Here is a 13076-nt window from a genome sequence, read left to right on the forward strand (position 1 = left end):
TTAGCGTGGATGAATAGAAACGCATTTCACTGCCCGTTTTCAGGTGTCGCCGAAAGCGTCATGTCGCAGGTGTGCGTTTGGCGTGGTGCTGAAAGAACAGCGACAGCGTAGGTGTTAGGGATCCTTGTTAACAAAATGTAAAAGTTGACAAGATGTGTGACGTATATGAACATTGTTTAATGTCCCACAGTGTAAGAATAATTTCACCAGCATAAAATGTAACTTAGGAGTCCCCTATTAGTCAGTCTATAAAAGTATTTTCAGCAGTATGTTTCTGAATGGTTAAACCTACCCAGAAAGCACGCTGTTTTTTAATTTTATTTGTATACTGTTTTGGCTTTAATTGTTGTCTGCAATTGTTTCTGTCGACGATAGTCGCCGCTTTATCTTTAAAAGTTGTTCTGAAGCCCTTTCTGAAAATGAACCAGCCTAGTAACAGAAAAAAAGTGCAACGTACTGATGCTATCGCTTGTCATGGGCAGCACTGCCACCTCTGGTTTTCAGTTTCTACTCCTGCTGCGGCGGCGCGTGCAACAGTAGAACTGTTCCTCGGGACAATCCGAAGACGTCTTTCGCTGTTCTTTCCTCCGAGCGACAGATAATGGCCGAACGCAGCCGCAACTGGGACAGGGAGGACGACCTGCCGGTTTACCTCGCCCGGCCGGGAACCGCGGACCAGGTGCCTCGGCAAAAGTACGGCGGTATGTTTTGCAATGTGGAAGGAGCCTACGAGAGCAAAACCATAGACTTCAGCGCTCTGACTGTGGGACAGCGCGGTGCGAGGACCCCTAAGAATAAAAACGAGACATCTCAGGAGGCAAAGAGTCCGGACAGTTCGAAAAGTAGTCCGACTACAGAAGCTGTCCCGGTAGAGCAAGAGCCAAAACATTTGGGAATAGAAATAAAAGTAACTGGTGGAAAGGAGGTCCTTCAGAATCTAGACGACTTGAAGGTAAGCACATTCGAGCAGTGTTCTTCTGGTGCTTTACATTCGTGTGACAGTTTCGTCTTCATTTCAAAGCCTGCGAATATGCACATACAATACCGTAATACATTACATATTTCAATAATCAATAAACTAATTTATTGAAAAACCCTTCCACACAAAATGCAGTTGGCATAACAACTTTTTATCAAAGTTTTCTGCAACAGTACTGTTGTTATCGATAGGACGTGTTCTGAATCCTGAACACATTTGATTAGTCATTCAATTTATTAGAACCATTTTAGTTTTAGTTGTGTGTTAGCCCACAACGAGAGTATGTTGCCGTGTTGCGTTAAATATCTAATAAGACACATTATAAACGTAACTGTGAATTCTGTGAATTGTGACCAATGCCGGTTTTTTCGTGTGATGCACGTATAAGAAAAGTTCTCAGTGAGTGTGAAATTAATCATTCAAAAACGTTTGTGAGTATGTAAGTAAATAATCATTAACTCTAATATAGGCTGACTCTTCCACTCCAAATGAGTGACAGCTGCTGCCCCGCCCCTTCAGGCACGTGCAGGCCTCTCGCGCTTGCCTCTGAGCTGCAGGGTGTCAGCTGCCCCTAGCATCGTGCTTCTGCCAAATTTTTTTTTTTTTGGGGGGGGGTCTCCTCTACTCTTATCTAAACTAGACACACACACACTACAGACTCATACAGCTCTTTACGGAAGCAGCAATAGCGCCAAGAATGGAAAATTGATTAATAATTAGAAATGGATACAGTCAGTCTCATGCAGTTATGATGGCGAGTGATCGTTAGAGCATCCTGAATAGGAAACATTACTCTGAAGACTTTTGTACATTATGTTTTCATAATTACTGTGTATATGACTCTGTATAATAAGTGTGGAATAGTTGAGGAAGATTTGCACAGGTTGCAGTGAGGGTACATCCCTTGTGGAATACTATCTCATAACAATTGTTGTAGATGGTCACAGAGGTAAGAAATTACCACAAAACAAACTATGAACAAAACTAGTACTCGAAGATTCTCCTAATATTGAAAATACTTATAAATAGCAACTGGATAATTGCAAGACATTATTTGCAACTGAAAAACATAATTATAAGGATTGAAAAATAGGACTTTCTTGTAGGAAGTTTTACTTCTGAATATCCATTTTTCCTTGCTACAAATAGTATGGAGGAGCCATCATGTGACTGAAATTTTTCACGGACGGTTGTATCTTGCAGAAACTTGCAGTACGCATTCCATCTCATACAGTAGTCGTCTATCGTCGGGAAAAGATGAAGCCCATAACAGAACTAATCTGACTTCATGCTCTGCATTTCAAAGCAAACAAGATAATAATGTATTTCAGTTAAAAAGCCAGCATAAGCACTCAACATTTTGAGCTCATCCTGAAGTACAGTACCTTTGCCTATATTGTGTAGGTATGTGTGTGTGTGTGTGTACGTATGTATTGCAGATAATTGTTCCTTTGTGCTTTGCTGTCTATGATTTCTTTGCTTGTGTGTCTGAATGGAGCTGCATTTATCTCTCTGTGCGTAACGGGCTGTGGTACACCATGAGTGCTGCCACGAGAACTACAGGCTTGAGCTACAGGCCCCGGTGCTGCAGCAGCTCCCTCAAAGATTATTTTCCTCCTAGCTGTAAAATTCCAGCCATAAACCACGTTAACCACACTCAACCGTTCACTTTCAGTACTGTCGTTCCACTGTGTGTTTACACTGAGGTTTGAATGACTGTACAGATTAAGAAGCCGCAATGCAAATATTTTCACGAAGGTCTGACCACATTCTACAGATCTGCCAGATATACCTTGAAATAATACACGCCGTAGGCAGTGGCGTTGATATTTACATTTAACAGGTGCAATAAAGGTTCACTGGAACGTTTAAACTGTTAAGGTGTGAGATCACACATATGTGATCAGAATGTTCTTAACTGAACATTCTAATGCTGACGCAACAATCGCTACTGGTGACCGAATGGAGCAATGGAGTTCTAGAACACTTGGCTTAGAATTTTGAAAAATAAAATATAATAAAACATTCCAGAAAAAACCTACTCTTCAAAGGGTTAATTATGGATACCATATGGATCGTTTTAAATGTTGCCCTTAAACGGCATCTGCGTTTTTCAGCAAGCTGCTAGTCTGGCTTTTTCTTACTCTGTGGGAAGAGAGGTTTTGTAGGAGTGACAGATCGCTTCCACATATCAATTACCTCAGGCTTACGCGGTCCTGTTTGCATCAGTGCAATGCAGAAAAGATGATTTAGCATCTCTAGCCCTGGCACAGTTTAAGCCTCTTTGCCTCAAAATGAGAGACGGCATTAGTTTGAGCAGAGATTATTGCGGTATTCTCACAGAATTGCCAGAGGAATCCTGAAGGTTATGGATGGACCTGGTCCAGCTGAGGATTTCAGAAGCCCTGATTAGGGCCTTCTCTGTCAGCGTGTGCTTGTCTGTCACGTTTAAGTACAACATCCCGAGAAGCTAACAGGGGGGATATTACAAAGTTCTGTGCTGTGTTGAATTTTTCCGTGTCAACTCAACAGTGCAATAAGCTGGTCTTTTCTCTCCGTGCATGTCTGTGCCAGACACTGGCACCTTGTGGTGAAATGTGGAATTGCAGACCTACATACAGTGGCTTGCTGCTGTTCCTAATCTGATCATGGACTCTTTTGGCTTCGAATCCAAAACCATGAACTGGATGTTGGCTGTTACATCTCCCTGCTCAAGGCTTATACTGGTTCTTGACAACAGCAGTTCCCTTAAACTGCAGCTGAGCACAAGAGATCACTGTGGTTCCTGTGGCCTGTTCACTGTTTCCAGACTTTCCTCTGAATATGTCACCCGATAGGCTCCACGGCTATTTTTACTGACAGATTAATAAACACTTTAAAAACCTAATTTAATTGCATCTGTTATACTGTGCTTGGAAAAGGAATGCTGATAGGTAAAACCCAGAAACTAATTTCTGTCCCCTGTAGGGGACATGAGCCTCTGGTCCTAATCTAACAAACCATACATACGGTACATTCTACTCTGCTGAAACCCAAACTACAAGGGACATTCCGTAAAAAGTTTTTTTTTGTCATCCAAGACGCTTTATGTCGAAAAATTTAAATACTTCAACTTTTTTTTTTCCGCCGGGTCACGGAAGGATATAGAGGGAAAAACAAGCACTGAATGATACCCTGTGTTTCTCAGTCCAAAAATCTGCAGGAGAATCTACATACGCATAGCGTGACATAGTCAACACGAGGGTCTTAAATTCATAAGCTACCATAAGGATGTTAAGATTCCCACATGTTGACTTTTAAAGTTTAACACGACTTTGCCCCAGAGTGTCTTGCTGATCTTATTCATATGAGCAGATCGGCACGCACACACGTATGGCTAGGCTAAGGTTACAGCAACCCCCACGGTAAGCTAAAATCTATGAGAGAAAGAACGCACCCCCCCCCCCCTCCCAAACTACAACTACAGAATGCCCTACCAAACTCCCACATTGATCTACCTGCCTTGGATGCTTTCAAAGCCCTTCTCCAAATTGTTAAATTTTAAAAGGGCTCTTAAGGATCTGTCTTAATGTCCCAACTGTCTGCTGATACAGCTTTAGCCTTGATTTTATGACTCTGTTGTTTTGGTAGGTATGAGGTTTCTGTCTGAGTTTATAGTGGTGTCTGTGCAGATGTTATGATAATGTTTCTTTGGGTATATTAAAATAGTTTTATTTTCATTATTATTATTATTATTATTATTATTATTATTATTATTATTATTAGTAGTAGTAGTAATATTTATGCATATATAAATCATGGTTTTGTCTCTCTTTGGTCTAAATTGCTGAATTCAAGCCAACATTAACATCATCCCCAGTCAATTATAGGCGTGGCCAGCTGTACAGAGTACAGAGACACAGCCAAATATAATTCTGTGCAGCCATTGGACTGTGAGCATGATGGGTTGTATTCAATGTTTATATGTTAGTCCAGGGGTGTCCAGTCCTATCCAAAAAGGGCCAATGTGGGTACTGGTTTTGGTTTTAGCCCAACGCATCTGATTCTACTTTTCAAGGTCTTGACAGAAGGCCGTGATTAGTTAATGAGTTGAAACATTTGTCGTGTCCCTTTTTTGGGTAGGACTGGACTCCCTTACACCAGTACCCCCGGCCCCTCCCTGCACATGCCAGAGGGGGAGGAGTCTGTCCTTTCAGCCCTGGGGTTAGAGTGACAGGGGTGGGGTTGGGGGCGTTCTCAGAGGGGCACTGTCTTTGTCCCAGCTGGGAGGGACTTTCTCCAACCCCCCCCCCTCCACCCCCTTCTCCCACAAACATCCACCAATCCACTCCTGCTAGGGCCGGGGGCTGTGGCTGATCCCTTTCTTTCTTTTTTTTCGCTGAAGGAAGGAAGGTGTTGGATCAGACATCTGCCCTCCTTCCCTTCCCTGTCTTCCACTCAAAAAAAAAAAGAAAAAAAAAAGATTGCATTAGCAATGCGCAGATATGGCCTCGATGTGAAACATCCTGCCAGCCATTGTTGATACATTCTGCAGTGATGGAAAATTTCGAAGTGAAGTTCCATCTGTTGCCCAAACCCCCACCTCTCCTACCATGAAAGATAAAGATGGTAATAATTTCCTGCGTTGTATTGTCGCTGCGTTCCTTTTCCTTTTGATACACGCTGCAGACAAAACAGCAGCTTAAGGTGGCTTGACCTTTGGTTAATACTGTGACACTATAAAGAGTAGGTTTTTTGGAATGTTTCTTCAAAATTCTTGAAAGTCAAGTGTTCTAGAACTCCATTTGCCTTCCATGACCAGTAGTGACTGTGACATCAGCATTAGAATGTTCAGTAAAGAACATTGGCTTAAACAACCATTTCACTACGGTTCCCCAGGCCTGGAGTTACTGTGGAGTGACAGGGATGGGCATGGCTGTACTCCTCGGTCCAGCTCTCTTATGACATCACTTCCCCTTACTGAAGACCCCAGAGAAGCCCTCTTTCCACCTATGCAGTAATTACCCAATTACAGGGGCTTTGAGGGCATCGGCTTTAGACAATAGGCACACATGGCAGGATTAGGAGGGGCTGGGGCCTCAACAGCTGTTCCACAGGAAACCCCCCGCCCTTTTTTTTCTCTAATATTTTTATTGAAAACAATACTGCAAATCATAAATGATCAGGTGACATTTAGTAATCGATTTTCCCCCAGAAATGAAATACACAAAAAACAACGACATACAACTTTGACTGAATGCGGTTATGGCAATTTGTTACATGCAGTATGTACTAAATGTTACAACTCAGGAAAATATAATTATTTTGTCTGTGTTCTATTAATGTTTGCAAAAAGGGCAAACAGCATTTAATTTCACATGCACTATTAGTATGGACGGAGTAGGCTATGCACTGTTACATTCATTTTAAAGTGTCTTGTGTTTAGTTCATAATTCAACAATTTACACATTAATGATGCCACTATTGATAATTTATCATTTTTTAACAAGTATATGTCCGCACAACTGTAATAAATTAACTCTTATTTGTATACCAGCAACATGTAAAAGCTTTTTTTTTTTGTTGATGAAAAACAAAACAAATTGTTTATCCATCAATTTCCAGACATCATTACTGAATGAATTACAATGTTCTAGCCTCTGGCCTCTAGTCTGTTGTGAATTAAAGGATGACACTGGGGTTACTACTAATTGCTACCAACAGGATGCATGACCAGTACATCCATTAGTTTTTCAAAATCTATATTATAGCTGTCATTTTTCCCCTGACACTGTAATAGGGAGGAAGAGAAAGAGAAGGGGGGGGGGGGGGGGCGAGAGAGAAAGAGAGAGAGAATCGTCTGATGTTGTGTAGTGTAGTGAAGTAAAATGGAAGACCTGCAGAATATGCGAATCACGGCGACGAAATGGCCATCCGTAAGGTGGCTCGTGCATCTCAATAATTTACGCCCGAGTAGAGCGGTCCCAGTCACTCCCCGGTCCTGCCAACAAGCGTTATTAACCGACTAGCCGACAAGGGGCGGGTCCCCGCCGGCACGTGTTACCGATGTTCCAGTTTTACAATGCATTTACCCCGATTGTATTGTAAATAGTCTCTGCTACCGAGTATTCTTTAAACAAAGGTTAAGCACAAATCATATTTTCTTTTGTTTTAAAAAAACATTCAAGGTGTGGTTAGATAGCCAACGGATTTAATTTAAGGATGAATGGCCTGCTATTGGGAGGGTGGAATGATTTGGGATGTTTGTGACTGTAGCAGACTTTTAGCAAATTTATTACACATGAATAACAGCACATTTCCTGCCTTCTTTCTTACATGAAAGAAACTGAATTATCTAGAACAGGCTTTGTTTTACGAGGCAGCCGAAACATTGCCTTTATAGCGCCCTCCTGCGGTGGGGAAGGGAGGCCGCAGTAGTATCGATGTGAATGCAAGCGAGGGTGGAGCCCTGCAGACCAGGGCTGTTAGACGCGCTGGCTTACTGCGAAGAGGGACTGAGCATTGCACTGGGAGGAAGACGTCCATTCCCTAATTTCTCATCCAGGCACCAGCAGCAGAAATAAACCATCCGGAAAAAATAAGACAATAAGAATTCCATTTGCATCCTCCGAGGCATCAAACGTGGGCAAATATGTCTTACCAAGGCAAAAAGAATATTCCAAAGATCACTGTAAGTCAATGTGAATTTACTATTGTATCCGTTGTCGAGAAACTGAAATAATTCAAATAGCTGTGTCATTAAAACGATGCTTTGACTTTCTGGGTCACCTCTGTCTTCAAAAACAAACGGTAATCTCAGAAATCGTTTTAAGATTTAGCCAGCCAGATTTAAGCGTTAAGTGAACCAGTTTGAATGTGCTATAAAATTGTACACTGTGATGGCTTGCTAGTCTAATTGTGACAACTAGAGATACCGAACAAGGCGTTTTCTTAAAGGTGACTTGCGCCTTTGTTGTGGACTGTAATTTGGATGGTAATCTCCTGGGTTCTCGAAAACTATTCTGGAAAAAGCACTTGATTGCCATAATGTGCACGCCCTGTTATGAACTGTAGCTGTTTCATTGCGTATAATTTTAATTCGCCACAACTAACCGGCCGTTGCAGTTGTTCGCTCGTTTACCCAGTGCTGCCTTTTCTCCCACATGGCCAAAAAGAAAGCGTGCTCTAAATACGATGTGGATTGAGTAGCCTACCTAACTTGTGCCCATTTTATAACCTTATTTTAAGCTACAGCGTTGTTTCTTATGTAATTGCCAGGCTGATCAGGGCCGCTTAAAATGATGTCAGTGGATAAGACCCGTTACACTATCTGTGAGAGTAATCCTTAGCATATTATGAAACGGCTCTTGTAAAACCTTGAGAACATGGAACCATCAACGCAGTGAAATATAATTTTCAATGGTTCTGTCTTAAAACACAGTGTACGAACAATAAAAATCGTTGCACTGGAAGATACAGTCGTTTTCCTCTAACTGCGTACGGCTGTCTGAAACTCGGACTGCTGCAGAAAAAAATCGAATTCTCCACGCCCATCGGCGATTCAAACAAGACAACCAGCCCCGTTGAGTCTGGCGTTTTGATTTTTTCTACATTACATACACGCATTGTGGTTAATCGGCTTGATGTTTTATTTTTTTGTTGGCTAAATTCACTGTGGCTTCCTTTCGATAATGTGGTGCTACAAATGGTCATGTTTATATTTAACCCGCGCGGGTTGATTATTGTTGCGGCTCAGGGTGTTGTACAGGACCCAGGAGAGCCGCCCTTTGTCTGCTAAATTAACAAATGAGTGGAGGGGTTGCATTTGGCGAGTGGGAAACCCCTCACATTCTTCCCCACCAATAGGCCACTGCCGAACCGTACGCGATTTTATAACTTACGGATGCATTTGAGCACTTTGCGTGGCCGGCGTTCGTTTAACAGGAATAATGCTAAAGCGGCTAAGTGGGACACCTGCACGTGCTGCGGAGTTGGCGAGCTTCTGTTGCGCGAGAGCATCACGGTTCACGGAGATTGTGGCTCCCAAGAAGACAAAGCCACAAATGCATTTGTAGTGTCCACGGACAATTGATTGGCAGGGTCAGGTACAGCATACAGTAGACTTGTTTTAAATTAAACCCCATATCGTCTCACCAAATTATAATGTAATATTTGACCATGGTCACCAGACATGCATGTAATCTAGGCCTATTTAAACATGTGAAGAAGGAAAACTTAAACTTTTAAGCGATTGAACAAAGTTATTATTATACAGTCATTTTCAATAATCTTGTCAATATAAGTATATTACCATAGGCTATGTGATGTAGACCTATTAAAATAAACATGTTTCATTGTTAAATGTATGTATATGCTAAACATGCTAAGATATCGCTGTAGTATAAAAAAATAGCTAAATTGTGCAAAAAAACAAAAGCATGCAGGTCCATATAAAACACAGGCTAGTTTGTTTGATTTGGTCTTAATGAAATGCACCAAAGCACAGCTGCCTCTTTATGTAAGGACGTATGAAAAAACTGACCTGATTTTGAGGTGTGGCTTGGTTTTCCAGCCTTTCTCAGTAGCCCTGTGTTGTGCCATACATGTCATCAATAATCACGTCCAGCTGGGTCCGTTGTAGGCTACATGCACGGGACTGACAGGGCCTTTGAAACGGATCCAAAATTTCCCACCGAGCCGGGCGAGTTATGCGGGCACTACCTGGCAACGGGGGTTTACAAATGCACGACAGACTGCAAATAAAAAAAACAAAACTCTGTCTGCAACCACCGTGACATTGCCACTCATTCTCCTTGGTGACCAACGTAAAGATATAAAAACACCGTAGAGCCGTAGTGATTTCAGCCATTCCCCGATTCATGGCCCCGATTTGAAACCAGACGACGTCGCGTGGAAAGCAGAATCTTTCCCGTGGCTGACATCAAAACTCCGATTTTTTTTTTTTTTTTTTTTTTTTGAGGGGGGCGTTAAGAAACTAATTTAGATTAACAAACTTCACTTGTTTTCATCGGTCCGTTTTTTTTAAAAAAAGGAGGGAAAAGAGAGCATTACGTATTTTGAACTAACGGTAAATATTTTTGTTGCTAGGCAACAAGGTTGAACTTGAAGCGAAGGGGCTGGCTCACTGGCTGAATGGCTTTTTCCTCCTCCATCCTCCTCTCCTGGCTGGTCTCACACATGGGGGCCTTTAGTTAATGGGCTCCTCTGTAATATCCTCTTGGCTGCGTGTTTTTGGCCGTCTCTGTTAGCAACAAGTGACAGCACTGTTCCCATTCAAGCGCCGCCTTTGGCGTTTAAGAAAATGGTGGATTGTACATCCTTGCGTTACTTCGCGTCTTTGTCACTGACTTCTGTGCAGTATGAAAGATTTCGGTCGTTTGGAAAACCCATGCGACTCTTGAACATAGAGAAGCTGTACAGTAGTTGAGCATGTTTCTGCCTCGTGCACGTCTCTCTCTTTTGGCAAGCGCGTTAGCCGAACTGCCCAGTTCAGTGTAGCCCAGTACTGAATTATGGTAAACAGTTTGAAGAACTGTTTACCCAGTGTTTGGTTCCTCTTTGCATCCTAGAAATCAAATCCCATCCCCTATGCAATTAATAAGCCTTGATTGATGCACTTGGAAAGGAGAGATAATTTGAGAGGACTACAGTACACAAAACACTTTTTACATGAGAGGTTTTATGGGTGGTTTGACCCTTAGTTTGTGATTTAAACTCAAAACACACACTTTACCATTAGTAAACTCAGGAATAACATCCATTTTGTGTACACTGGTGTCAGGATTGTTTTCAAAGCAGAATATGGCCTGGGTTATCATGGGAAACGTTAAACATTAAACATATAGCACAAATAAACGTTTAAATAATGAAAAGAATAACACTGATTTTGATGTGTGGGCTTAATTGTAGGTTTTACTGGCACCCGGCCTTTGTAGTGTAGATTATACCACTTGATTATAGAGCAGAAGACTGGGACCGTGCAGATTGAATCACTGATATACTGGTGCCTTTGTCAAGAGCTTTCTTTGGGTTTTTTCTTACATTCCTCTTGCTCTTTTGCGCCTCTTTCTTTCCACCAAACTGGATGATCCGCGACTCAGAGGACTCAAAATAATAGAGCGTTTTAAAAGCGGGCACTCTCATTTGACTGCCTGTATGGTAGATTCCACATCCTCACAAAGTTCTGTGGCTTTTTTTAGACTCCCTGAAGAACAAACTTGGTATCTTTAAAACACTCCCAAGTTTGCAGATTAATGCTAGGTGTCTTAAAAACACTCTCATGTTTGTACATTAATGCTAGGTGTCTGAAAAACACTCTCGTGTTTGCACATTAATGCTAGGTGTCTGAAAAAACACTCTCGTGTTTGCACATTAATGCTAGGTGTCTTAAAATGCTCTCCATGTTTGAACATTATTGCTAGGCGTCTTAACACACTCCATGTTTTGCACATTAATGCTAGGTGTCTTAAAATGCTCCATGTTTGGTCATTAATGTTGTAATCCCAAAAGCAAGTCCTCTGACATCTGCTGAGGTCTGAGCAACAGTAACACCTTTGGGACTTTGGTCAGGCAGATGCAAATGCCATGGAAACCACTGGGTTTTGTTGTGGCCTTTGGCCACAAAGAATTATGAGCATTTCCAGCCTCAGTCCGGAGATTTATTATACAGCAGTGAAACCAGAGCAGTCAGTTGCAGTATCGCTTTTCTTTACACCATATGAATATAAGTTCTGTTATATTTATATGTTGAAAGATGATGAGTATAAGTACCTTTTTGAAACCTACATATTTATGCAATACAAATTTTGCAGAAATATACTGGGGAGGAATTACAGATTTTTTCAAATTTATGAAACCTGGCACATTCTTCCCCACAGTGACTGTTTGTGAATTATTGAATTTCATTATAATTCATATAATTCATGTGCATGGGGGATGTGGTTGTTAACACAGTCAAACCCATGAATTTTGTTTTGGACAGTAGTCTCTCAGAACCTTTGTGAAAATGTAGTGAAGTGCACAGCCGTAGTTCTAGAGATGCTGTACTCTGAGCTTACTTTAAATGCCATTGTAGCATTCTTTCATTTCTACAGTCAGAAAAAAAACAATATACACTACAATATATATATAAATGTATATAAATATTTAATTTTATTATTTATTTTTAGTGTGAAAATATCAGGGCTGGGCAAGGGGCGGGGTGAGAAACATTTAATCACTTCCAGTTTAAAGCCACGCGATAACAAATAAGCTTTGAGCATTAATATCTACTGAAATGATATAGAACCAAAAAAAAAAAAACATTCTTCACACAATATGCATACTGCCCTAGTTTCATACTGATGCTACTGCTACTGTAATGGATGTGGTATTATGAGTGGAGCTGAATCCGCTCTTAGCCTGAATGCCAGTCTTGAAAGAGAAACGCATGGTCCCCACCCTGCAGTTTCTCTGCATTGGCACAGAGGGGCCCAGTGCATTGTGGGGAGGGGGGTGTGGCGTGATGTGTGTCTAATGGCCCTGCGGCAGCTAAGGGCCAGAGGCTGAATGAATGGAACTCTCCGGAGGGTTAGCCCCTGGCAGGGTTCCATGTTAGAACCCTAATAGGGGAGCTTATTAATGACCCAATGGCTTTGAATTAAGAAGGGCCCAGCGTGGGAGGTATTTCCAAGCCTGGTTCAGTGTCTGATCTCCAATCAAGTACTTTACCAAGAAAAAAAAAAGAAAAGGAAAGTGCTCCCGCAAAACAATCGCTGCACACAGTAATTACCAGCTCGGGGGCCTGGGGAGGAGGAGGAAGACGAGGAGGCGATGACCCGGGGATGAAGATTAGCAGGGTGAATTAGTGCGCTAGTTTATCCCCCGGGCGTTAATACCCAGCGGCCTGCATTACTGAGCCAGTTTCACTGTGTGGGTGTGTCACGGTCAGAGTGGCAGGTGGGCGCGTCTTTTCTGGCTTCTGCGCGCTGTAGTCGCTGTTGCCGCGCGCGTGCTGGCTCCTCCCCCCGGCGACGGGCCGCAGCTGCCCCTCCCACGAGCTCCGGGAGAGAGAGAGAGAGAGAGAGAGAGAGAGATTCTTAATCAACATCGTGCCCAC

At 42.2% G+C, this 13076-nt stretch overlaps 1 protein-coding gene across 2 annotated transcripts in view; it reads left to right on the forward strand.

Annotated features, from left to right (window-relative positions):
* Positions 1-535: 535 nt before the first annotated feature.
* dpysl3 (dihydropyrimidinase like 3) overlaps positions 536-13076 on the forward strand; it is a 34926-nt gene continuing 22385 nt past the window's right edge. The window contains exon 1 of one of the 2 annotated variants that reach the window (XM_064349846.1): positions 536-952. In XM_064349846.1, coding sequence (XP_064205916.1) covers positions 602-952 — 351 coding nt within the window. In that variant the 5' untranslated portion in view covers positions 536-601. Of the gene's footprint in view, positions 953-7428; positions 7650-13076 lie in introns of those variants that run through there. The other variant, XM_064349845.1, reaches the window with a different exon arrangement.

The sequence above is a fragment of the Anguilla rostrata genome, chromosome 9 (assembly GCF_018555375.3).
Source record: "Anguilla rostrata isolate EN2019 chromosome 9, ASM1855537v3, whole genome shotgun sequence".
In the NCBI taxonomy this organism is placed as follows: Eukaryota; Metazoa; Chordata; class Actinopteri; order Anguilliformes; family Anguillidae; genus Anguilla; species Anguilla rostrata.